The sequence below is a fragment of the Apiospora phragmitis genome (genome assembly GCF_038363925.1).
Source record: "Apiospora phragmitis strain CBS 135458 chromosome Unknown utg000013l:1.0-2965645.0:1.0-2969333.0, whole genome shotgun sequence".
Lineage (NCBI taxonomy): Eukaryota > Fungi > Ascomycota > Sordariomycetes > Amphisphaeriales > Apiosporaceae > Apiospora > Apiospora phragmitis.
The window spans coordinates 965,032-990,013 of NW_027117413.1; the positions used below are offsets into that span (position 1 = coordinate 965,032).

At 50.7% G+C, this 24,982-nt stretch overlaps 7 protein-coding genes across 7 annotated transcripts; 3 read left to right on the forward strand and 4 right to left on the reverse strand.

The window, feature by feature from the left end:
• Positions 1 to 2,223: 2,223 nt before the first annotated feature.
• Positions 2,224 to 2,505, reverse strand: PG994_014048 (uncharacterized protein; the record flags this gene model as incomplete). The annotated part of the gene is made up of 1 exon (XM_066865457.1): positions 2,224 to 2,505. The coding sequence occupies one exon, from the start codon at positions 2,503 to 2,505 to the stop codon at positions 2,224 to 2,226; it is 282 nt and encodes a 93-aa protein (XP_066708586.1).
• Positions 2,506 to 3,029: 524 nt separating this feature from the next.
• PG994_014049 (uncharacterized protein) lies at positions 3,030 to 5,075 on the forward strand (the record flags this gene model as incomplete). The annotated part of the gene is made up of 1 exon (XM_066865458.1): positions 3,030 to 5,075. The coding sequence occupies one exon, from the start codon at positions 3,030 to 3,032 to the stop codon at positions 5,073 to 5,075; it is 2,046 nt and encodes a 681-aa protein (XP_066708587.1).
• Positions 5,076 to 6,616: 1,541 nt separating this feature from the next.
• Positions 6,617 to 8,255, forward strand: PG994_014050 (uncharacterized protein; the record flags this gene model as incomplete). The annotated part of the gene is made up of 4 exons (XM_066865459.1): positions 6,617 to 6,685; positions 6,849 to 6,926; positions 7,039 to 7,680; positions 7,743 to 8,255. The coding sequence occupies 4 exons, from the start codon at positions 6,617 to 6,619 to the stop codon at positions 8,253 to 8,255; spliced, it is 1,302 nt and encodes a 433-aa protein (XP_066708588.1).
• Positions 8,256 to 10,050: 1,795 nt separating this feature from the next.
• On the reverse strand, positions 10,051 to 12,188 carry PG994_014051 (uncharacterized protein; the record flags this gene model as incomplete). Its single annotated transcript, XM_066865460.1, has 4 exons — positions 10,051 to 10,518; positions 10,591 to 11,718; positions 11,777 to 11,890; positions 11,985 to 12,188. The coding sequence occupies 4 exons, from the start codon at positions 12,186 to 12,188 to the stop codon at positions 10,051 to 10,053; spliced, it is 1,914 nt and encodes a 637-aa protein (XP_066708589.1).
• A 457-nt stretch (positions 12,189 to 12,645) lies between these two features.
• On the reverse strand, positions 12,646 to 13,240 carry PG994_014052 (uncharacterized protein; the record flags this gene model as incomplete). The annotated part of the gene is made up of 4 exons (XM_066865461.1): positions 12,646 to 12,781; positions 12,850 to 12,944; positions 13,060 to 13,147; positions 13,221 to 13,240. The coding sequence occupies 4 exons, from the start codon at positions 13,238 to 13,240 to the stop codon at positions 12,646 to 12,648; spliced, it is 339 nt and encodes a 112-aa protein (XP_066708590.1).
• Positions 13,241 to 16,721: 3,481 nt separating this feature from the next.
• Positions 16,722 to 17,108, reverse strand: PG994_014053 (uncharacterized protein; the record flags this gene model as incomplete). The annotated part of the gene is made up of 2 exons (XM_066865462.1): positions 16,722 to 16,813; positions 16,892 to 17,108. The coding sequence occupies 2 exons, from the start codon at positions 17,106 to 17,108 to the stop codon at positions 16,722 to 16,724; spliced, it is 309 nt and encodes a 102-aa protein (XP_066708591.1).
• Positions 17,109 to 18,588: 1,480 nt separating this feature from the next.
• PG994_014054 (ABC multidrug transporter) lies at positions 18,589 to 23,814 on the forward strand (the record flags this gene model as incomplete). Its single annotated transcript, XM_066865463.1, has 6 exons — positions 18,589 to 18,606; positions 20,048 to 21,153; positions 21,196 to 21,852; positions 22,127 to 22,202; positions 22,391 to 22,713; positions 22,767 to 23,814. The coding sequence occupies 6 exons, from the start codon at positions 18,589 to 18,591 to the stop codon at positions 23,812 to 23,814; spliced, it is 3,228 nt and encodes a 1,075-aa protein (XP_066708592.1).
• Positions 23,815 to 24,982: the final 1,168 nt, after the last annotated feature.

Consider the following 24,982-nt stretch of genomic DNA (forward strand, 5'->3'; position numbering starts at 1 on the left):
GCCTCGAACGATCTCTTCTTCACACTCTGAGCGAACTCAAGGGCGCAATGAAAAGAAAGGGTTTGCGTCATCTGGAGACGGTGTAATACCAGAAACACAGGGGATGCCCAAGTCGAGAGCAAGCTCAACGACTCGGCCCCGGGAAAAAAAAAGTTTTTTTTTTTGGAATCGCCGTCAGAGAACCACAAAGTGCGATGTGGAAATCCTCAGACTCTTCCAATTGAATCTCCCACTATTAGATGGGGATACCGACTATGAAGACAGGCAGAGCCCGGTTCTTCCTAGTACGGTGGTTGACTTTGGGTCTGAAGAAGAAAGGAAAAGGACGACAGGAAGAGATCTGGAGGCCGGGGAGCTTAATTACTCGAGATTTCCACATGCTGCTTGTCCCGGAACAGTGGCTTCCAAAGACCACTTGGGCGCAGCTACTCGAGAAGCGTTGTATTGTTCACCACATCTGAACTGGGTATGGGTTTGTGTTGGGAGCAGGCCTAGGGTGGATGACGTACGGAGGGCATTGTTCACGAGGAAGTCGCAGGAGAGGCCGGTGATGCGGCGCTCGATTCAACCCCTAATGGGGGAACAGCAACATATACATGGGTGCTTGTGGATGATGAGAAGACTGCTACCGCGGCCGCAGTTGCTTCGCTCTGAGCCCATCACGAGCAGCGACTGCCCACAATATGGCCCGACTGCATGTCTCGACTGACACAACATCAGACCTTACGATCTGTGTTATTACGTTGCCGTGCTCAAGTGGGCAGTAGATATGGTTATCTGCTTCCTCGACTATAACACGCACCCGTCCATCAAGGTCCTCTGCACGCAGCCCAATAGGCTCCGGGAGTGCCAGCACCTTCAACCCAGTTTACAATGAAAGCGCGGTCAGCCTGGACGTCGTCAATTGCGGTCAGTTGCATGACCATAAATCACGGTGCTTACAAGTTTTATTGCGCGTGGGCTGACCTGTCGCTGCTCCTTCTCAGGCTAGGCTTGGCTGGGTTTGGCAATCCTCACTCCTCCTTACTCCTGTCCAGCTCTTTCAGGTTGTCCATTTCGACAGTGGTGCTGTTGAAAGCGAAACGCCAGTGTGTCTGAGAATCCCCGAATCGCCCTAGTGAATGTATGTACACGGACAGTCTTCCTACGTCAATATGCCATTATTAGTAGGTGGACAATTCAAATTAATAGAGCGAAAATTGTGACATATGAGATAATTTCGTACAGGGTTTAGTTAGGAAATTAGCCCCTTAAAGCCAATATGTACGAGTTAAATTTCCTCTTCTCTAAAACGACTGTGTATCGAAACCCCCCATTCAGGTGTGCGTGTCTTGGTCGCTCCCCCCCCCTATTTCCACATACACCGGGTACTATGCACGCCGGCCAGTGAATTGCCGGGACCCGGGCCGCCATGTCGGATAACATCCTGCCCGCCGTCGATACGGTGACGGGCCAAATATTGGAGAGCGCTTTGATAGGGGCTGACGAGGACGTGGACGGTCTCATCAGGTTATTACACTAGAACCCTGGCTTCCTACAGCATGCCTCCTTACGTGCGTACTAAACGGATATCCAGCTATTTGCCCTGCCTCCTGCTATCTCTTTACTGCCAAGACATGCTGGACCCTGAAAAACTTTCCAGGCCATATTCGATAAGCGGCTCACTAAGTCCTTTGTGGGCGGCCCTTCTAATCCTCTCATATAAATTTTTGTCACTAGCAGCGTCACCTCCGTGAAACCCGAAGACTCACCTTTTTCTGTTCCATAGAAAAGAGCCTCCCTCGAGGCCCTCCAACCGCTAACGCCAGGGTCCCTGCTCGCCGTCTGGTTGTGAGCCTACCACTACATACAGAACTCCCATGTGGATGTACCACATCTAGGCTTCCGGTAAGTAAGTGATGCTATCGTCTTGTTGGAACAGTGCCTCGGACACGGCAACGCTCCTGAGGTCGGAATGTAGATCAACATTCTTGCCCATCAGATTGGGCTCGGTGAACCGTCCGGCAGTTTCGAAGCAGAAGTCGTCCTATTTACCTTTGGATATATAAAGCGCGTCAGCTCCGGGGTCGAAAGGTCGCTCAAAAAATAAGATCCGTCCGGTTCTCTAAGGCCGAATAATGTTGATATTCTGTTTTCCCAAGATTGCGTTCAGTCACACTTCTCCGCATCCATTTTCTGTAGTTGTTTGCGCTGTTCAGGTGTGTACACTACATAGTCGTTAAGTCAAGCTCGAGCGATGATGCGGGCCTCGCGGTTGACGAAGAAGATTGGCACGTCAAACTGATGATCATGGCCCAACAGGTCTAGCCGGAACTCGAAACCCAAGTTATAATCCTCGTTGGCGTGCTGGTATCCATGAGTGGCCATCGTTATTCGGCATGGACCCCATCCCCGCTGTCTGTAGAAGTAGAGGGCTGGACCGAGGTGGCCAGGCAGCGTCTGCGTCCCTCCCAATATAGTTGCGTAACTTGGGGGCGGGTTCCCAAAGAGAGGGAAAGTCGCCATTGTGTGTGAGGTGAGAGGGATAATGCATCCAATATTATGTAATTTGGATGATTGCTCAAACATTTACAGCATTATTGCCTAATATAATGGTTTCGGGAAAGGGGGTAGGACGGGAAAATCCCTTCGGACAATTCAGGTGTCGGCCGAGAACAGTGGGGCTTCGGGTAATGGCAGCCACTCTAGTCCCACGATGGCGGATTTGCAACCTCTTCCTTCACTTCCCATCATATCATACCCCCGAGTTATACGCGATAATGGATAATAGCCCGCCCCAGTCCGATTCTTTGCCACACGGTCGACAGTCGCTACGCCGACGTCGTCGGCCGATACTGTCGTGCCGGGAATGTCGACGTCGCAAAATCCGGTGTAACCAACTGAGCCCGTGTACACACTGTGTACACCATCAGCGGAGATGTATCTACCAACGCCATATCTCCCAGCCAGCAGCTGCACCGCCGGCCGATCGTGACCCAGTTTCGCCTGTATTACAAGAACATGTCGCTAGTGCACCGCCTCACGCGACGATGGATGGCAACCAGCCTCGGGGACAAGACCATCTTGCGACCGCAGCTGTTAATGTATTGGGCGCGGAGCAAGCTCGTGGTATCCCGACCCCTGTCTCACTCGACCGCGTTACCAGCGCTTCTCAAGCGACGCGCTCAGCGCATGACCCGCGGATAGCATCAGATGGGAACGGCGTCCTGCGACGGTTGCATAGCCTCGAGCAGTTTGACAGATCAGCTTCTGGCACGACGAGCAATCAGCGTCGTCCGCCCCCAACGGACGGCGTGACGCAGGAATGGCAGGTCATCACGAACAAGTCGAGAGACCAAGGCAAAAGTCGCAAAGTAGGCACGGCGCAGGAATTCGCGGCCATCATCGCCTGCTTCAGCGAGATTACCGGCCGGGATAGTGGGAATGCTTCGTTCCGGCAACCCGAGGTGGCGCAATCGGTCTCGCAGGCTGCCGGCTTCCTCAAGCAATGCAAGAGTATAGCGCAGGAGCTCAAGACCCGTAGACCTACTCGAGGGTTTCATTCCACTGGATCTGGACTCGCACTCCCTCCCCGACGGACGATCGACATTATGGTCAATCTGTACTTTGCAGCATTTGAGTCAACCCACCGCATCCTTCATTTCCCTTCGTTCTGGAATGATTACCGCACATTCTGTGATGATCCTGAGGGTGTTCTGCCCGATGTACGGCTGAAGGTGCTTTTGGTCATGAGCATCGGATCAAGTCTCCATGATCATGGGTCCACGGGGGCTACCCTTAAGAACACGGAGCTGTCCCACCAATGCATCTATGATGCCGAGACCTGGCTCGGCGGTCTGTTGGAAAAGAATCGCATAGGAATCACGGGGTTTCAGATACAGTGCCTTACCATACTGGCGCGACAGATCTTCTCCATCGGCGGGGACACGGTATGGGCGACGATGGGGTCGGTTATACACACAGCCATGCAGCTGGGCTTGCATCGAGACCCCAAACACCTTCTACTGGACATATCATGCCTGGAAGCCGAACTACGTCGGAGGCTATGGGCGACCATCCTCGATTTTACTGTCCAAGCTGCCCTTGACTCGGCAATGCCGCCTCGGATCTCTACAGATGATTTCGACGCCGAGCCGCCTGCCAACATCTACGACGAAGAGCTAGACGAATCCACTACGGTGATTCGATCCCATTCCAAAGACGTTTTCACGTCGACCTCTATCCAAATCACTCTACTGGAGGCACTGCCAATACGCCTCCGCATCGTCCAGCAGCTGAACGGTCTGCACTCCGATCTCACCTACCAGCATGCATTGGACCTTAGTGCTCACCTGATTGACGCCGTCCGCACCGCCCACTCCGCAATGAAGGACATCCTTGGTGTCACAGCATTCCACAGATATTTGCTCGACTACCTGATCCGCCGCTTCATGATCCCGCTGCACTACTCCTTCAGCAACCAGGCACGCACGAACCCACTGTACTACTACTCCCTCAAACTGAGCACCGACACGGCTATCGCTCTGACGCAGCAGCCCGCCGCCGCTGACAACGAAAACGACGACCGCTCCCGCTTCTTCTTCGCCCGGCTCATGGCCCTGGGCGGCGGCCTGTTCCGCGCCGGCGTCCGCGGCGCCATCACCGCGCTGACGCTGGACCTGCTGACGCGCGTCCAGGAGCAGCGTCTCGACGGCACGCTGGCGCGCCACGCGCCGCACCGGGCGCCGGCCAAGCGGGCCGTGCGGGACCTGATCGCGCTCTCGGAGGAGCGCGTCCGCCTCGGCGAGACCAACGTCAAGGGCCACATGTTCCTGTGCATGATCCTCGCGCAGGTCGAGGCCGTCGAGGACGGTGGGCCGGTCGTCGAGCCCCGGGTCGTGGGCGCGGCGCGGGATAGTTTGGAGCACTGTTATGGGCTGCTCTGTTTGAGACGACGAGGAGAAGGGACTCACGGGGCGCCAGATGCGGTCGGTTTGGATGATGCTACGTTGGGCACGGAGGAGGGTCAGGGGCTGGGGGCCTACGAGTTGGATTTGGATTGGGACATTCTGTTGCCTGATATGGACTTCACTTGAGAAACGACATGCACTTGAGGTGATAGGTGATGCTGTTTGAAGGGGTGTTTGAAACATGCTACCCAAACCTTGATTACACAGGGACACTCAGGTAGGGGCCTAGGCGTCACACAGATAGTCCCCACTTCCATCCACGATGAGGCGAAGGAGCCCATCCGATAGGCGTGGTGTTCCATCCAAGAGCAGCAGCACTGTACGCCGGTGTTCGGCGGGTGGTGTTCGGCACTGGTGATGCTAAAGCAGCTGATCGCCAAGAAAAGGAGTATCTGTCCGTTTGGCACCGGAGCCGTGTTTGGATGCCAAGACGTCCGGCAAGCTCTTTTGCACGCTACTGGGTGGTAATTAGGGTCGGGAAAGGGCACGTACATCGTCGGGCCGCTCTCGACGGCTTCCTCGGTGGAGTGAAATAGTTCGCTCATTGTGGGTGTTTTTTCTGGTGGGAATATGCGGGCCAACTTCACAAGCACACTTATGGATGCCAATGTTCAGCATTGGCTGAATGTAAATATTAAGAGATATCGGATGTTCATCAATTGATATGTAGAAAAGGCAGACAAGACAGACATGCGCAGTCGGCGTCCTTTTCCATCAAAGGGGGCGCGAAGCAGAGCCAGCCACGAACTATCAGGGTCCCTTCCAAGCCCTTCCCAGATTTAACCTTAGGTGCCCGAAGCTTCCGGCGTGAGGGGGCCTTTGTGGACGAGAGATAACCCACAGAACATATGCAGATTTTCTCTCTCTCTGATGAAACAATATTTTAATTTTGATATTAGCAGACACACGAAAGGAAATGAGATGCTCGAGGTTGTTTGGTTTGTTGCTTTTCGCGATTGCAGCACTGGTACCTGTACGTGTACGCGTACAAGAGTAACCGAAGCCGATGTCCGCGGGGTCAGGCTTCCTTTTGCGCTGATTTGGGGGCCTGCAATCGAGATTAGTGTCCAATCAGATCAATCCTACGGGCGTGGCGGGACAGACTGGGTCCTCGTTAGTGGCAGGATGAGTTCCCAGTTGGTTGGATTTCTCCAAAATGATGCCGTAGTTGATGCCCGCAAGTTGGCGGCCATTTCGGTTTGGAGTCGCTGTCAGCAGCCGTACACGTTTTCCTGATCGCATCATCAATTCCTCAACCTGCTTACCTACCTACTTACTCACTTCTTACTCTTTTGCTGCATGCAACTTTAGACGCATCCGAACTCACATCTCCACGATCTCTCAAACCACCTGCGACAAGCGATCAGGGTTTCCAGAAGCGTTTCGCCGGCATTGCCTCCAACCAGTCACAGGCTACTGCAGCACCCCAGCACGCCCCGCCCGCTGCAACGACGAAACACCGGGGGTTGGCCAGCGTCCCATCGCGCGCGACCAACAGACGCTCCAGACCCGTGGCAGCCGTTGCCACCCCAGCTTCTGGGGAAGGTCGTCGTACGATGGCTTCCATTCTCTGCCAATTCGTGGGCCGACTTTCCTTTTCTCACGTCCCATCTACATCATTACCAAGATTAAGCTTATTGCTACTGCTGGGCATCGCGACTGCTCCAATGGCGCTGGGACATGACCACAGTTCCTCCAACATCCCCGAAGGCCAAATAGTATCGGACGACCCTATTGTATGTGCAATCCCTTCGAAATCAATTCAATCCAATCCAGTTCAATCCGATTCGATTCAATATCGTAGATCCATCACGTGTAGACTGCCCAGCATTGGCGTCTTAGCGGTTACAGGACAGGCAAACGTGATTACTAGCACTTGAATGCTGACAGGCTATGCAGGACACGACACTATGGGTGCACATATTTATTCAGATGGCCGCCTGGGGCGTCATCTTTCCTGCGGGCATGGTCCTCGGCGTACGTTATTCCTACCTTACTCTTCCTCCATCCTACTATATCTCTGCTTCTACCCGCTATTCGATCGTCCGAGTCTGGTCCACATTTCTAACTGTCGCATTGATTCGTATAGATCGTTAAAAGTCGATGGCACGTCCCCGTACAATCCGTCGGCGGCGTCCTCGCGCTGCTCGGATACGCCCTGGGCCACATGCACGGCGGCCGCGAATTCGGTTACAACATCCACTCCATATTCGCCACGCCCTTGATGTTCTTGCTGCTCGGCCAGGTCGTCATGGGAATATACCTAAAACTGCACCTCGAGAAGGGAATCCATGGCAAGGTGCGCCGTTTTGTGAAGCTGGGACATGGCATCGTGGGAAAGGCCATGCCGGTTCTTGCCTGGACCCAGATGGTGTTCGGTGGAATCGCAACATTGGGCTTCTGCCACGGTGAGCATTTCACCCAATGTCTGGCCCACCACATCATGGGCAGCTCTTTCATCGCCTACGGTGTACTATCCGCCATTGTGCTTCTGGTGGGTCAGGGTTGGCTCCGCCGCACCGGCCGCTCCCAGGAGTTCTTCGACTCCGCCATGATTGCTGGGTGGGGATGCGTCAACACCTTCACCGAACACCATTGGGGAGGTGCATGGGTTCAGAATGACTGGCAACACACCACCATGGGTGTCATTTGGTGGGCTGCCGGCCTGGCTGGCATCTGGCTGTCCAAGGATCGAAATGGCCGCCCGCAGCGGAACTTCATCCCCGGTTTCGTCCTGCTCATCACCGGCTGGGCCATGAGTGCGCATCCCAGCACATGATGACCAGCGCTCAGGTCCACAAGATATTCGGGTACAACCTGATGGCTGCTGGCATTGCTCGTATTATCGACGTTTCGTTCGTGTCTCCGGACGGTGTGCCGGTAGACGGTCGCCCGACGCCCAACTTCGAGTACATCTCCACATTTCTTCTGTACGCCTCCGGTGTACTCTTCATGTCCGCAACCGAAGAGCAGATGGAGTTGATTGAAAACTCCAGCATGGACCACGTTGCCTACATCCTTGTCCTCTATTCGATCGCCTTCCTGATCTTCCTCTTCTCCATGATGCTCATCAACCTGTACGACCAGAATGCGAACCCTGCCGTGCCGGCCAAGGATCTCGCCAACGGCCGCATGGGGCCCAGCTTGAACGGCCACGTGCCCGTCCGCGACGCCCAGGAATTCGAGCTGCAGGGTTTGATGAGCGACGACGAGGACGCAGAAGGCAACCGCTTACTGCGCGACGAGGATCTACCGCTCGACAGCCCCAGCACTGTGGGCAAGAACAGCGACCGGGTTGCGAATTAGCAACGGAACGCATCATGCCATACATCCAGAGAAACTACTTACCCCTGAAACGAGAGAAAGGAACGAAGACCACGCGCTTATAAGAAAAAAATGGTTGGACGGGATGGGGATGGGGTAGTAGAGTGCGTCGTTCCGGGAAAGGATAAGGCGTATATGTTTGGATAGCATTGCATAGATCACGGTGTTTTGTTTGGAACGGGGTCCGGGATTGGAATTCGGCAACACTCGTCTTGGTTCTGTTTATACGTGTAATAGATACACGACATCGGTGGGTTATTGCGTGGGGCTCCAAGCCACGAGCGTAGCACAGTAGCCCTATGCTACGTTTGCTGAGAACTCTGCGGGTCACATATATAATCAGCATTGAGCTTTACGGTTCATTTTCCCGATTAGACGTGCGATGACTGAATACTTGCATCGTATAATCGCCTGTTCTGGCATCATGAAAGGGTTGGGACATGAAGCTGCCATGGCCGGACACTATTCTACCTGGCTACGACGCCGGGTACTTTGCTAACAACATCACACATCTCCTCTTTTAGGTCAACCTCCATACTGGCTGGCATCTTAGTCGAGTGAATGTTCGATCATGGGGTCGAATGGGCTCGATGCTGTATTAAGCTTGGTGTCGGAAAGGGATACCATCTCTATAAGCAGAGAGTGATATAATCGAGGTACAGGGATGGTATGGTTTTGAGTATCTCCCAAATCCCAATCACAACCAGGGCAGTTCGACAGTAGGCACACGGAGACCCAGGCTCGCAGCAGACGGGTGAAGAGTCGCCACCGTGACAAGGCTTGGTGTTCTCTTGCCCACCATCCATTATCTGGACCTTTTGGGACGCCTCTACCCAGACCGGCTCGGAGTTCTAGACGACTCCTTACTGTCGCGCTTAGAGCTGGGTGTCTCGGATTTCTTCTTCACCGTTGGTTTCCCTTTGTCTTTATCCTTTTCGGGGATCGTTTTGGTTGCTCGTACTGGTTCGTAACCGTATAGGCGCCTAAGAAACTACTACCGCTCTCGTAATCGTAAGGTTTAAAGTTACTGTTCATATTCCTCCCCTTTTCTCGTCTTCTAGCTGTATTAGAAGACGACTAACTGGTTATCGATAAGTGACGGACATTTCTGGTTGCGGACGTTGATGGTGGCGGGAAAGTGCTCGTATCGTTCTGAAGCTCGTATAGTCTAGTTATCCGCGACTCGAAAACATGGGACCTGGTTGAAGGGGTAGATAAGCAACTTAAGTCGAGGAACGGGACGGTTCAAATAACTCGGGACAGCGGAATGTTTCCATTGTTGTTGGTTCGACATGTTTCCCCCATTTATGCCGTGGCAAGCAACCAGTTGGCCGGGACATGCCTGAATGAGTTTGGATGTGGACAATCATCCAAGGATGCCTTGGGAGATGGGCAGTAATGATTAAGCTTAACACAGCGGCGACAGCCCCTGGTTGATATACCGGAGCTGGTAAAAACGGAACAGGGGGCTATCCGCTGAATGTCCGTTTCTCTCTTAGCACAATAGCTCCCGTTTTCTTCATTAAAGGGGATACCCAGGATATTGATACTACTTTTCATTTCAGCAAAGCCCACATCAGCAATAAGAACCGGTCCGATTTAACACACGATGACGGAGTGATCTAATGTGATAGACTTGAATTAGCCATGATCCCAGATATCGATTTCCTTTGGAAACAAAGGTTTGAATCCTGCTCGTGTCCTCCTTTATTTCTATTTTTGTTTCCCCATCTACGGTGATGCAGCCTCTATCAAAACATTCCTATTCCCACTTTATTTACATATTTGTCCTCCGATACCGACAGCAGCTCTCGCCGCACAAGCACTTCTTGTCCAGCCCCTTCCAGTACTTGTCCCCGTAGTCGACCGTGACCTCGGCGCCGGCCTCGATGCCCTTGCTGACGAGGATGACACGCTGCGTGTTCATCCAGGTGAAGCGGTGGTACTGGGCGTTGGGGTTGCAGCTATGGTTCACGAAGCGCGTGAAGTTGCCCTGGCTGCCCTGCCAGATCTGGTACTTCTCGGTCCTCCCCGCAACCCCCGACCCGGACGAGGATGTGCCGCCGGCTGCCGAGTAGGGGGACGTGGAAGACGGAGTCGTCAGGCTGCTCTCGAAGACGTCGACGTCCTGGTAGCCCCGCGTCACGAGCCCGACGAACTCCCCCACGGGTGCGCCCCGCTCGAAGGCGCATAGGGCCAGGAGGCCGTTGTTGCGGCCGTCGGGGTCCGGAACACGAGCACGGGGCTCGGGTTAGTCTTGGTGCAGCCGAAAAGGGACGGGAAACAGTAGCAGGCGTTCCGGCTGGGGACGTCGGACTGCTCCTTGCCGCAGGGTCTCGCAGGTAGGCAGGGCTTCGATTTGTCCACCGCCTTGCCGCAACATCGCTGCCCCGGTCGGCGGCATCCAGCGAGGGTCGTCCCCTCCCCAGGCGGCGTGGTCGATGACGGAATCGTCGATCTGGCGGAAGGCGAAGTCCGGGTTCCACTGCAGGTACGTGTTGCGCAGCGGTACGGGCCGCGAGCCGTCGAGCGCGACGACCCAGTCGTGGGGGTGGCCCGTGTAGACGCGGTCGCACGGCTCGCCGACGACGGCGGGTAGCTGGCGCCAGTGCGGGTGCAGGGTGTCGGCGGCGACCTCGAGCGCGGGCCGCAGGCTGCGTAGGCGGCCCAGGCTGTCGGGGTCGAAGCCGATGCGGTACTTGCAGAAGCGGTAGATGCCCATGCCGCTGAAGATGAGCGTGGTCCAGCCGCCGGCGTCCTTGATCTCCTTGTAGCCGCGCCATATGTACATCTTGTTGCGCAGCTCCTTCTCCGTCCAGCCGAAGTCGGCGCACGCCTGCTGGATCGCCGCCTTGTTGTGCTTGGTCCGCGACACGGCCGGGCTGGCGGCGGCGCAGCTGTCGACGTACTCCTCGAAGTGCTCGACCCAGCGCGCCTGCACGATGACCTCGAGGGAGCGGCAGGCGCGGCTCGCCTGCGTCACTTGGCGGCAGAACGCGTTGCTCTGGCTGAAGGAGCTGTCCGGGGGGCGGGTGGCGGACCGGCTGAGGTCGCCATGTTGTTGCTGCTCTTGGTGGCTGGGCATGACCGTCAATCGGTTGCTAGCTTGCCCATCCTGGTCCTCAATCTGCCAAGGACCCTGCAGATGTCGCGGACTCAAATCGATGTCGCCGTGGATCTGTTCCCATATGCCGCCGATGAGTTTGTCCAGTGTCGAAGGCTTCAGGAAGTGTCCGACCGGCTTGACCTTGCGACGCTTCGGGAACTTGTCGCCGCTATGGATCTGCCGCTGGCTATCCGCCTCGGCCTCGAAAGATGCAGCGTTTACCTTGGCGGGTCGAAGCCCACTCAAGTCCTTTCGCTGATTGCTCTCGGGCGAAGGCTCAGGGGTGACGTTGCGCGAGTTGCCCGCCGTCGACAGGCCGTCAGAGACCGTGGCGGCGTGCTCCGCTTTAGCTGGGTTATCCAATCGATGAGCATCATGTGCTGAGGGGTATAATGACGCCGGGCTTCTCCAAGCTGGGCGAGTCTGGAATGATCTGCGCGTTGGGCGTGGCAGTAGCAGTCACGGGCGAAGGCGATTGAATGCTCGCGATGCTCGACAGATCCACAAAATGCTGCGGTGGCGCGAAGGTTGATTAGTACGATGATGCAAGCTTTCAACGACGAATCGTTCAATTGGAGGGGATATGGATGTGCTACCGAAACCACCATGCCCGGCGTTGATTGGCGGATGAGGTGCGCGGGACGTTCCTCGAGACATGCTTCAATGCGTAGCACGGGGTTCTGCAGGCTCTGGAGGGCGGTCCAGTCGAAATTGGAATTCCTCAGCTGCTCCACCAGCGACCGGCTGATGTGCTCTCGGAGAATCTCCTCCTGCTGGCTCCTGTCGCTGTCGGCAGGAGACGACGCCATCATTGCTCGCGGGAAAATGCCTCCGGATGTGTGGATTGATTTGATTGATGGAGGGGACGTCCGACGTACATCTTTGCCCGTGGATGGATGATCAGGGCGGAGTCTGTCTTGTTGCCCGATGAGATGTTTTCCTGTTGCCCCGCCGGCAATTAGAATCCTGCCCGGGCAGAACAGAACAGAACGCCCGGGCCCCACGTAGCTAAACTTTTAACCGTTGAAGCAACTTCGCCCATCATGACGCCATAATGGCTTTCTTTTTCCTCGTCTAAATATCAGGTACACATTACCGTAATCTTTGCATTTGCATTAAGATGTCGGGAAAACCCGGTGGGAAAACCGCCATCAAGACTATATCTGATCTTCCAACCTTTGTCCGGATAACCCAGAACGCCCGCCCAAGTACGATCCTGCACATAGTCGTAGCTCCGCGCTATATGGCATGTGCATTGGCTTCCATCTAGTCTAAATAGATAATGTAGAACTCCTCATAGCTCTCGGACCCCCACTGACCATTTACAATCTTGCCGTTTGATCGAAGGAAAACTTCGGGGAATTTGATGGACTCGAAAGCATTCGAAGCATCGCCAGAGGTTCTGCGAATTCGGAATAATTCATACGTGTCCCTTTTGGGATCTGCGGTGCTCCAAAATTGGCAGTTGACGAGACGCCAGCGCCTGGACCGATCTTCTTCTTCTCCTTGGCGACAGCATTCCCATCAAGCCGCAAGTAAACGCCTGGACTACCCGATGCCCGGATCTGAGATTCAAGTTAGTTAAAGCAACACTCCTTGAACCCATTTCAAGAGAAAACGAATAGTGTCTTCCCGACAGTAAACCGTGACATGACTAGGTGTGCTTGTGAGGCTTCTTACAGAGTATCTGCCATCCTCGTATCTCTCAAGATACAGGGTTTCGCTGTCTCCAATGGCCTTGGAGCAGCTGACCTTGCCTCCTCCACCACTCTCAGGTTTTATTCAGTCCAATGGGAATAACAGAGAGGAAGGTGCCAAATTGCTTGGACCGAATGGCACACTTGGTGGCTGTGTAAGACATGATGATAGAACGTTCTGATGTGAGTAAGTGAAATAGCGGAAGTAAGGGCCAATCTTGGTCAGATAGTGTCGATTGCTATGTTATGGCGTTTTATTCGAAGTGAGGATAAGGTAGTTGACGAAGAGTGTGAAGAGACTCACATACTTATATATAATGTATGCAAAGCTTTCTCGGGAAATAGTGCTTACTTTAACTTTAAGTTGATTATAAGGCCGAAATGTATTATAAGCTTAAGATCTGCTCTAAACTAAACGAGCTTTACTTTTAAAGGTAACGTATCCTATAAGCGAATATCCCACACAAGCGAATGTCCCACTTTTATAAATTTCCTTATAGCCTTAACCTTTTTTTATATTCTTTTACGTTTAAAAATATTATAACTTTAAAAAGAGAGTAATATAATTCTAGCGTTTTAAGCGCTTTAAAAAAACTTAACTTTAAATATATAAAAGGCTATATTAATTTATTACGTCTTATTAAAAACTTTATAGCGTAAACGAAATAATTAACTTATACGACGCGAAATATTTACGAATTTTCGAAAGCTTTTAAATTTTAAAGAAAATGCGATTATTTAATATATTATTAATTTAAATACGTAATCGTTTCCTCCTCGGCTAAATAATATAAAAGATATAGCGAATCGATTATTTAGTTTACGCGACGCGGGACGTGTCGGCGTTAATTAAACTTTTAATTTCGTATAATAATAACTAAACCTCTAAACGCGTTTTAATTAAAGAATTAATTATTAAAAAGTCCTTTATAAAAATCCCGACGCGTATCGCGCATAATTTACCCTCGTACGGAATATAATTTATAAATACGAGATTTAAAAAGAGAATATTTATAATTTTAATAAAACCGGCTTTCTTATAAGCTAAATCTCGTCCGAAATAATCGTAACCACCTTCAATTAACGCGGAAGGCTTAGGGTAATATAATAAAAGAACCGGGAATAAGTTATAATTATTTATAGCGTTAGATTACACGGTTACGCCATCCCTCCATATATTATCTTTATTAAAAAAACGTACCTCTTTCCTTAATATAAAAACAGCCCATTACCGAAGAATTAAATAATTATAATTATTAAAAATAACTAAACTATAAATAAAAAAAGCGAGGATTAAATTCGATATTTTAATTAATATATTAAGTCTCGTATAAAAAGTCGTTATCGCTTTTTAATCTTAAACGGTTATAAAAGTTATTATTTAATAGCTTTTAAACTTTATTATAAAAAGAACTCGATTATTATACTTTATATATTTTCTTATTTATTATATAAGCTTTAACCTCTTAATATCAGCTGTTTTTATATATTAAAAAAGGCGTATAAAAAAGAAATTAAATGTTTTATACGGGCGTATATTACTTATATTTTAAAAGAGGGCTTCCTACTAGCGTTTTTAAAAGCGTTCTAAGCGACTTTCACCGTTTCGAATATATAAGGAAGCTTTCGAAAGATAAGACTCGTCCCGTACTATCTAGAATATATTATTTCATAATTAGATATAAAGTTACGTATTTTAATACCTCCGGGGACGTTTTACGGCCTACTTATTCTTTAAGAATTAAAAACCTTAAACAACTCGATTAAGGTTTAATCTTAAACCGAATACGTTTAAAACCGTATCGTATAGTATTAAAATAACTTTCCGATATTTATTTTAATTAGTTTTAATTAAATCGTAAAAGTTATAACGTATATTATATACCGAGTTACTCTTTTAAAAGGTAAGAACGCGACACTTCGAAAAGTAAATAAGATACTTAGCCAGCGCCGCCGTATAAAAAAGAAACGGCTATAAAATAAAAGATTACTTCGTATATAAGCTAAAAAAAACTTATAATTTTAAAAGGACGTTAATAAATAGTTATAAAACGAATCGCGTCGAAAGAGTAATTATACGAGGACGTTTAAAACACGCTTATAACGCTATAAAATCTACGGAAAACTCGGGTATAATACGCGCACTTATTAGAATAATATAAACGTATTTAGAGATAAGGATTCCGATTAATTATAATATATTAAATACGTTGTGGTAAAATTAACTTATATTTTATTAAAAAAGGTGTAAAAGAATAAGACATTCGCTTATATAAGATATTCGCTTATAAGATACGTTAGTTTTAATTAAATTAAAAGGTTTAGTTTATAAAAAGATTCGACTTAAGTTATTAATATATTAACTATATTAATTAACTAGTTAATTAATTAATGTTTTTAATTATTTAAAAGCTTATAGTTTAATTAATTAATAGTTAATTAATTAATTAACTAATTTATATTATTTAATATTAAGTTATTTATTTTACTTATTAACTTTATTATTATAACTATATATTAATATATATTACTTTATTATTTATTTTATTTATTATTTTTATTATAATTAATAAAAATATCGAGTTAATTTTATAAATAATACCGGCTTTATATTAAAATTAAAGCGTTAACAAGGTTTTTATAATTATAATATTAAAAAAGTAGCGAGCTATAATTAATAAGCGAAAAAAGCCTTACATTAACCTAATACACCTAAACACCACCAGGTGGTGGCTCACTAAGGTAATCTCTTGGTTAATTGGTGTGATACACCAAAAGGCTCTTGGTTGGTGGCTCACCAAGGCTGTATGGTTAGTTGGTTGCCAATCATGGTGGTTTCGGTTGGTGCATTGACAGCCTTGGATTCGGCAGGAAAGAAGGCTCGGCAAGAAAGAAGGTTCGGCACGGGCCGGATAGTAATAATGATAGTAAGCCTTAATTTGTCGTCCATCCCAAGGCCTCAGCCTTATGCAGACGTGAGTCTTTGCTATAAGCTGCTATGCTACAGTAGCAACCCTTGTCTTTTCACAAGGGTTGACATGAGCACACCCGATAGCTTGTATAGCTACTGTAGGGTGTCTATCATATTCATTCGAAATGGCCCAGAAGATGCATCCCATCCACCATATCTGTGAGATTTAGGTCTGGAGGAGTACGTTGTGCCGCCCTAAGAGGGTATGATCAGCCGCCTCTAGGGAGCACTGTCGGATTAGGGAGACGGGTCGGTGAGACGACATCGAAAGTCAGAAAGCGGTCAAGTTGGTTTGAGGGATCAGAGGAAGAGTATGAGTGTCGCGGCATGTAAGTATTGATATGGGCCAACCTTTCAGCGGCCAAGATCCAGACAGATTCCTAGGCCGACATGGTTCCCGACACGAGGATCAGAACTGATCGTGATGCTTTTGCAGCACTCGAAGTCAATTCCATATTACTCAAACGAAATCGCAACTCGTATTGAAATCGAGCATCGCGAAATCAGAGTTGCTATGTTTACTCGTATGAGTTTGCTTTACGGCTGCTAATACAAGCAGGTGGAGGAGCACATGCAAGAGTTTCCAGGGGCACATAATTCCATTATTAGTTTATCATACGGCCCACTAATTACAACTTTCCAGCTCAGATCATTAACCCAGTAGAGAATCGCCCCTATTTCTCGCGGCAGAATTCGCGGCCACGCTCGGTGCGGTTGGGGTCGCACACGAGGTTCTGGGTGGCGACACAGGTCAAGCGGTCACCGCCTACTCACAGGTTAGTTACACCTCGTCAATTTCCGAGCCACCAGAGAGAGGGTGGTACTGCGGGGGTTTAATACTCACAGTTGGCGCTGCCCGAAGGGACGCATTTGCCTTGCTGGCCGTTGACGTTGCAGAAGTCTTGCTTCAGGCTGGTGTTGGCGACGCAGCAGGAGCCCGAGGGCACGGGCCGGTTGGCGTTGGACTGGCGGCGGGCGAGGCCGGCGCTCTGGTCTTCGACGAAGCCGGCGCTAGCGAGGCCGGCCAGGGCGACGATGACGGGGAGAATAGTGAACTGCATCTTGAGGGCTGGTTTGGTATCGTATTTGATTATGACAGTTGCTGGTTGGCGTAATTGGTATCGTACTAGGGAATGGGAAGAGGCCGGCCCTGGAAAGTATTAAACTTATGTCAAATAAGCTGGGTTGAGAGAATGGAATGCTTCTTTCAGACTCCTGGGCACATTGGAGGCGACGGCCTCAGGCCTTTATACGGAGGCCAAGTGCACATCGCATCGTCCGGGTGACACGGCGTAGCTCGAGCGGTCTTGCTGCTACCACATGACTCCAGATTGGGGTGTTGTTCGACAGGGTTGTTGCGAGGACTGACCCCTGAAGCTCCTGGAATGGGTAAGGGGATCTGTTAGCCACGAGCTTTGATTGGCGGGATCTGCTCCTGTCAGTGGTTGCCAAGGGATGCAATGCACCACGAAAAGACCGGATGGAGGTTGGGAAGTTGAGATTGGGTAGGATTAGCCCGCCCCTAAGCTAAGATGATGAGACGGGTTTCAGGGGCGGCCCACTCTTGACCGAGTTTGTCCCAACCTGCTGGGTCACATCGCCAAGCGCCGACTGCGACGTTTCGTGCACGTCTCTTGGTTATTAAAGAAAAGAATAAGTATCTCTTAGATTCGTTTTTTTTAACAGCGGCTGGTGCGAAGGGGCAGGCACTGTTACGATGAGCTGTCTTGCTATCCCGGCCATCTTGATCCACCCACATTGAGTTAGTGCGCCTGAATAGTCGAACAGGCCTATACTTACTTTACCTGGAGCTAGTCAGATCCTCGTGACTTTCTTCGAGGCTAAGAAAGTAGTAGCAGAATTGTTACTTCCTTCATCCATATCCTATGCAGTAACAGAATGAACTATGGAGTACACCATCATAGGTAAAGGCAGGAGTTGGGATGATAGATTTATCCTGGTTCTCGCTTCCCCATAATCCACAGCCGCGTATGCATATCTAAGGTTAAGAATTTCCATGGGTTCGATGGGACGTGTTGGAGTTTTGATGCAGTCCCTTGTCGGCCACGAGATGAAGACAGCCTAGCTTGCGAACCGGCATTCAGCTGGCCCACTTGGAGCGGACCCTTAAAAGAAGCATATCAACCTTGTCAAGTTTCAGCTCCTTGCGTTGCCCGAACAAGAATAACCATTGGCGCATTCCATTTATCTAAATCCAGCCGTTCCATCTTGCCGCACATCGTGGCCGTCGCTTGGGCGGTAGGCTGAAGAACCGGTCCCTGTATGGCAGGAAGCAGGAGGGAGCAAAACCTGTCCATAATGGTAGGACTGACTATCGGAGGAGCAGTCTGCCAGTTGATCGGGATTGAGCATACCTACCTACATAAGTAATAGCACCACGGCACACAACCAGTGCTTCAACCAAGGCAACTATGTACCAACCTAATCCCTAACACGAGAACGTAGGTCGAACTCAAGACAAGGGTTATCTTCCAATGCAAGGCTTCTATGACAGTAACAAAAGCTTATAACAGTATAGCCATGGCTGTTGACGCGATGGTCAGCTTGCTACTAATGCCTTCTTGCACTTGTGTTATATTAGATATTATGCAATGCCCTTGGCCACTTCAGTGCTCCCCTCACAGAAAAGCAAAACATACAAACATATATAAGGTCGATAACACCCGCTCCGCGAACCAGTCCAACTATCATAATAGATACCACCCTCCTCTATACGCTTATGGTTCGTCGTCAATTGAAGCTGGCATGACCCCTCCGTTCTCCCATCTCAACTTCTGCTGGTGGACTTTCTTCTGCCGTTTTCCGGTCCAGCTAGCGAAGGCAGTCGCCTTCGTTGCCATCCATAGTATCATGGTGGCCGTCGCTCCTTTCCCAGGCAGTGGTTGTTGCTGTATTGCACATGTGTTCAAGGCTACAGAGGTATGAACAGGACAACTTCTTCTCCCATCGGTAGCTGTAGCAGTAGCTAGTAATCAAGAAACACAACTCTTATTTTGATAGTTCTAGATCTGTCCTGTTACTTGTTGTCCTGGAAGGAGTCGATAGCAATCGTCGTGAGGGGCCCCCCGTTGACCTCTGAATTGGCTCCGAGTCGGGAGAGCCCGATGCCCCGGTAGGGATCTGGACCGTGGTGAGACCAACTACACCGGCTGTGATGATGTTCACTAATCGGTTTAATGCCGTGAAGCCATGTAGGTCAGACGAGGAAGGCTACCCAATAAGATGCTCTAATGAGAGTGAGCCTCTCTTCGGGAATCAGATGAACGGAAAGAACCCGCCTTGGCATATGCAAGCCGTAGCTATTAACAGCCAATCAAGCAGGGAGCTAAGGCCCGGTAAGACGGATAGGGAAGGTGCCACTCGAAAGTACCACCAGTAAGCCAATCGACTAGGGAGCGGACGACGGTCTGGCTCACAGTGACCTGATCAAGGAGGGCGGTGAAATGAATATGGGGATCAACTGTTTCCTTTTTATACGAAATAGATATTAGTGCATGTGTAGAACTCTTATTGTAGGCATGGTGCAACTGTTTCAATCCGAAGTTGGATATCGAGAGAAGTACCATAAGCGCACTTAGTGCTTACTTACGTAAGTATCTAGTCTATGCCTTTCAGATAACACTAGTTCGTTGGTGTGGAACCCTCTGCTCCTTCTTCCGTCTCTCACTCCTTCCAACCTACCTGGATCCGTAGCACTTGAGCGCAACTTCCAGTGTCGCCAGCATTACAGTCAAGGAGGATGGATTTCAGATGACAGGGTCAAAAAGATTTTGGATCGTCAAGTCCATGGTCACGCTCCGGAAGCTTCCGCAAGAAAGAGTCTCTAGAGTTATTCGACGCCGCGGGACAAGTTCATAATCTTGATCAGTTTCATCTGCGCCATCCTCGGAGGCGTGTTGAACCCCCTCATTTCCGTATGGTAGTTCCGCTTCTCTGAAAACACGAGGGGAGCATTTTCATTAACTCCAGCACTGCGCAGGTCGTTTACGGTCAAACCGTGGGTATCCTCGGGAACCACGACGCATCATCATCAACCCTCAAGGCAGACCCGCGCCGAGAGCTTGTCAGGTTCACGCTCTATTGGATTTATCTAGCCGTCGCCATCTTCGTCCTGATCTACATATCCACCGTGGGCTTCTATTATGTCGGGGAACGCGTCGCACGTGCCCTACGAAATGCCTATCTCAAGTCCATCATTCGGCAAAACATGGCCTTCTTTGACACGCACGAGCCCGGCGAGGTCGCCAAGCGCATCATGTCCGATATGACACACGTGCAAGAAGGCATCACTAGCAAGCTAGCCATCGCTTTGACGGCAATGGCGACATTCTCTTCAGCTTTTCTTATTGCCATGGTCGTGCATTGGAAGATAGCCCTTGTTGTGAGCCCGATCTACGTTCTCATGGCCTTATTTGGTTCGCTAAGCGGCGCCCGCGTCGTGAAGTACCACAAAGAGGAAAAGTTGGCGAGCGAGAAAGCCTCTGGCCTGGCTCATGAGACCTTCTCGTCCATACGGCAGGTATACGCGCTCGGGATACAGCACACTCTCGCCGAGAGATATGACGCTTTCCTGAAGGGCGCGAGCCGACCATCTCGCAAAGCACTATGTGTCCTCGGCTTCTTCACTGCTTGGTGTCAGCTCCTCCAGTCCTCGGTACACGCCCTCACGTTCTGGGCCGGTTCCCAGTTTCTGGTGCAAGACGGCGCGACAGTCGCCCAGGTCTCTACCCTTGCCATTGTGGTCGTTATCGGTGCATTTGCCATAGTGAGGATTGCGCCTGCTGCTCAGTCCCTCATTTTCTCCGTCTCGAGCGCCAGCGTCATCTTCCAAGAGATGACTCGCCGCTCTCCGCAGGACCCCTTTGATCCCACTGGCGCTGTCATCGAAGGCTTCCAGGGAAATATTGAGCTTCGTGGGGTAAGCATGATCTACCCAAAGCGCCCGAATGTGCAGGTCATGAAGGAGATTTCTTTCAGTTGCCCGGCCATGAAGACGACGGCAATAGTGGGATCCTCGGGAAGTGGAAAAAGTAGCATCATCAACCTGTTGGAGCGCTTCTACGAGCCTGCTAACGGGGAAAATATGTGAGAACCCCATGATTTCGTGTTCACTAATTCTTTGAGGAGCACTAATACATTCGTGGTTGATCACCTGGAAGGCATGGATCGGGTCGACATACAATCGCTCAATCTGCGATGGCTACGCGAACAAATGGGCCTGGTCCGACAGCAGCCGGTCTTGTTCGATACCACCATATACGAGAACATCCGTTACGGCAAAGTTGGCTACGATCCCGATGATACACAGATCTCAGGAGATGCGCTCACAGAGCAAATCACTTCGGCGGCCAAGATGGCAAACGCTCACGATTTCATCATGACTCTGCCGGACGGCTATCAAACGAGGGTAGGCGAGAATTCGACGCAAATCTCGGGAGGCCAGAAACAGCGGATCGCGATCGCGCGGGCTCTGATGAGAGACCCCAAGATCCTTCTGCTCGACGAGGCAACCTCGGCTCTAGACGCGACTTCGGAATCCCTTGTGCAGGCGGCATTGAACACAGCATCCCAGCATCGAACGACGATTGTGATTTCTCACCGACTCAGCACAATACGAGATGCCGACAACATTTTTGTCATGTCTCACGGCTCCGTGGTGGAACAGGGAACCCATGCCGACCTGATGGCACTGGATGGCCACTATGCCCGTTTAGTCCGTGCTCAACAGATACGAAGCCTCCACCAGGACGATGAACCGGATGAGGCGGATGAGGGTTTCATCAAGTCAGCAATAGTCCCTGCTGAAGAGGACGATACTCCCCTTATACTTGACGCGGAGTTTCACAGTGAACGACAACGCATCGAGAAGCCTGGAGGTCCAAAGTCATGGGGATTAGGAAGAACCCTGGCACTAATCATACGTATGAACAGCAACGAGTGTTGGTACTTGCTATTTGGTCTGATCTGTTCCATTGTTGCTGGCTTGTCGTTACCAGGGTTGGTATTCCCTGGCCAAGTTGCAATGAAACTGACCAAGAGACTGACCTGGTGATAATAGACAATCTGTCGTCTTCGCGAAGTCCCTTGGAGCCCTTTCTATGCCTTCATCGGAATATGACAAGCTCCGCGGCCGTGTGAACTTACTGGCAGGAATCTTTCTTGCAATTGCGGCCGTTATCTTCGTTTTCTACATTGGCTTGGGATTGGCATTTGCTTACTCAACAGCGAGATTGGAGCGAGTGGCCAGAGACTCCTGTTTCCGTTCCTTGTCGCGCAAGACGTCGAGTTCTTCGACAAGGACGCCAATTCGACCGGCTCTTAGCTGTCCATCCTGACGACGAGTACCGACTCACTGACCGGCTTGAGCGGTCCCATCCTTGGTGGCACGTTGAGCTTCCTCTGCAACATCTTCGGCGGCATCATATTATCCGTGGTGTTAGGCTGGAAACTGGCTTTGGTCTGCTCGGCGACGATCCCCCTGGTCGTGGCGTGTGGCTGGGTTCGCCTACAAATGCTGGCCATCTTCGATTCGCAGACGCGGCAGAACGGCGTGGACGCCGCGTCGTTTGCCACCGAGATCGTCAAAGCGGCCGGCACCGTGGCGAGCCTGGGCCTTGAGGACTTCATCCTGGAGCGGTACGATGGGTTCCTGGCCAAACAGGCCGAGAATTCTCTGGGCTCCATCTGCGCGCGTCCAGCCTCTACGCCGCGTCGCAGTCCGTCGTCTACTTTGTCAGCGCTTTGGGCTTGTGGTACGGCGGGACCTTGCTGCTCGACGGCGAGTACACCCTGTTCCAAGTCTACATCTGCTATGGTGCATTGATCTCGGGCGCGCAGATCGCTGGGTCCATCTTCGCATTCGTGCCTGATGCGAGCAAGGCCATTACCGCCGGCCGTGAGATTGACGCCATCTTGCAACGAAGACCTACTAAGAAAACTCAACCTTCTCCTACTAACCAATCCAATGGAAACCAAGATGCAGGAGCAGTTGATGGGGGGCAGCGCCATTACCACATACAGTTCAAGAATGTAACGTTTGCTTATCAATCTAGGAGAACGCGCCCAGCCCTGGACAACTTCAGCCTGAATGTCAACACTGGCCAGTTTGTCGCCTTGGTAGGCCCCAGCGGTTGTGGGAAAAGCACGACTCTGTCACTGATCGAACGGTTCTACACCCCGAGCACAGGCTCCATCCTCGTGAACGGTCAGGACCTCTCTAAGGCTGATTCAGACGAGCACCGTAAATCGGTTTCCCCCGTCAGCCAAGAGGCAGTGCTGTTCTCCACGTCAATCCGGGAGAACATCGCCATGGGCCTCCCCGGTCAGGATGTCCCGGACGAAGCCATCTGGGCTGCGTGCCGCCAGGCCAACATCGCGGACTTCGTCGCCTCGCTCCCGAATGGCCTCGCGACCACGGTCGGGCCCGGCGGCGGCATGCTGAGCGGCGGCCAGAAGCAGCGGATCGAGATCGCGCGGGCGCTGCTACGGAAGCCGCAGATCTTGTTGTTGGACGAGGCCACGTCGGCTCTGGACACCGAGTCCGAGCGCGTCGTCCAGGAGGCGCTCGAGCTCGCGTCCCAGCACCGGACCACCATTGCCGTGGCTCACCGGCTCAGCACCATCAAGAAGGCGGACCTGATCTGCATGCTGGATCATGGGAGGGTGGTGGAGTCAGGCTCTCATGATGAGCTGGTCCGGGCTAGGCGGCGGTATGGGGAGCTATTGGAGATTCAGGACTTGCAGTAATGATGGGGTATTGGGATAATTCAATCAGTCGTTTTAGGTAGATTGTATTTTATACGTGTCTTGTCCCTGTTGGGCTTACCTGATATTGAAACGAAATTGAAGAGGAATAGGAATGATATTGTTATATAGTAGGTAGAACTGAAGCTTGAGATATGATTCAAATGATTGGAATACAATTTGAAAGGCTACGATACATAAGAGACGAGCCAGGGCTCTTGCCTTTCTTGCCTTAGGCCTGGTGGGTAGGTGGTGTCAAGTTTAACAAGGAGGACTGGCGCAGTGAGCTCGTATAAGTACTCCCCCCTTCCCGTTGTATTCACTCTTTGTTACAGACACCACTAAGCCATATGACGGCTATTAAAGTGATCGCCGTTACACATGAGACCTGCTGAGATGAGAGGTCCATTTAGCTTAATGGTAAAGCACCCGTTGATACTAATATCAGTAATTCACGGACGACGCTGGTTCGAGTCCAGTGACGGACACATTTGTACCTTTTTCTTTTGTGTGCTCACCGGGTTTGAAAACCGTGAATGTGTCTACAGTGGTATGGGCTCCCCGGCATCTCTTTTTAACGTGAATCGGCACTCATAAACAAACACATGTTGTCGCTTTCTATGAAGTGACGTTCATTCTCCCAGGCCGCCACGCATCACCGTTTTTGCCTGAACCAAATGTTGTTCAGCTACTACATCTGTCCATACGACGGGCTGGGGGCGGGATGACTGGCAATGTGAAGACTTGCGATAGGATATCAAGCAATCAAACAGCTAGTGTTGCACCCCTTTTGGTGCTCCACCCCTTTTTGGTGTTGTGGGGGCGATCGATGCGCTTGTCGGCGTCGGTAATGTAAAACTTCAGGTATATATCTAACCGTGCCTGGCAGCTGTTGACAGGGCATAGTAGGTTTAATAGGAAATTATATAGGAGTTGTAATTAGTGCTTCTCTAACTAATGCTCTGAGGGTTTCAGAATAATTCGTAAGTAATAATCTATCTAAGGACGTTACATATGGTGCGGTAATTATATATTGGGTATAAGGATATTCGAAACGTAAGGTTCTAAGGGATCTAAGCCTAAAAACACTGATAATAATTATAAGCGGCCGAGTTCACAGCGCAACCCCTGTCAAAGCTTCTTCCTCTTGTCCTCGCCTAAACGAGTTCTT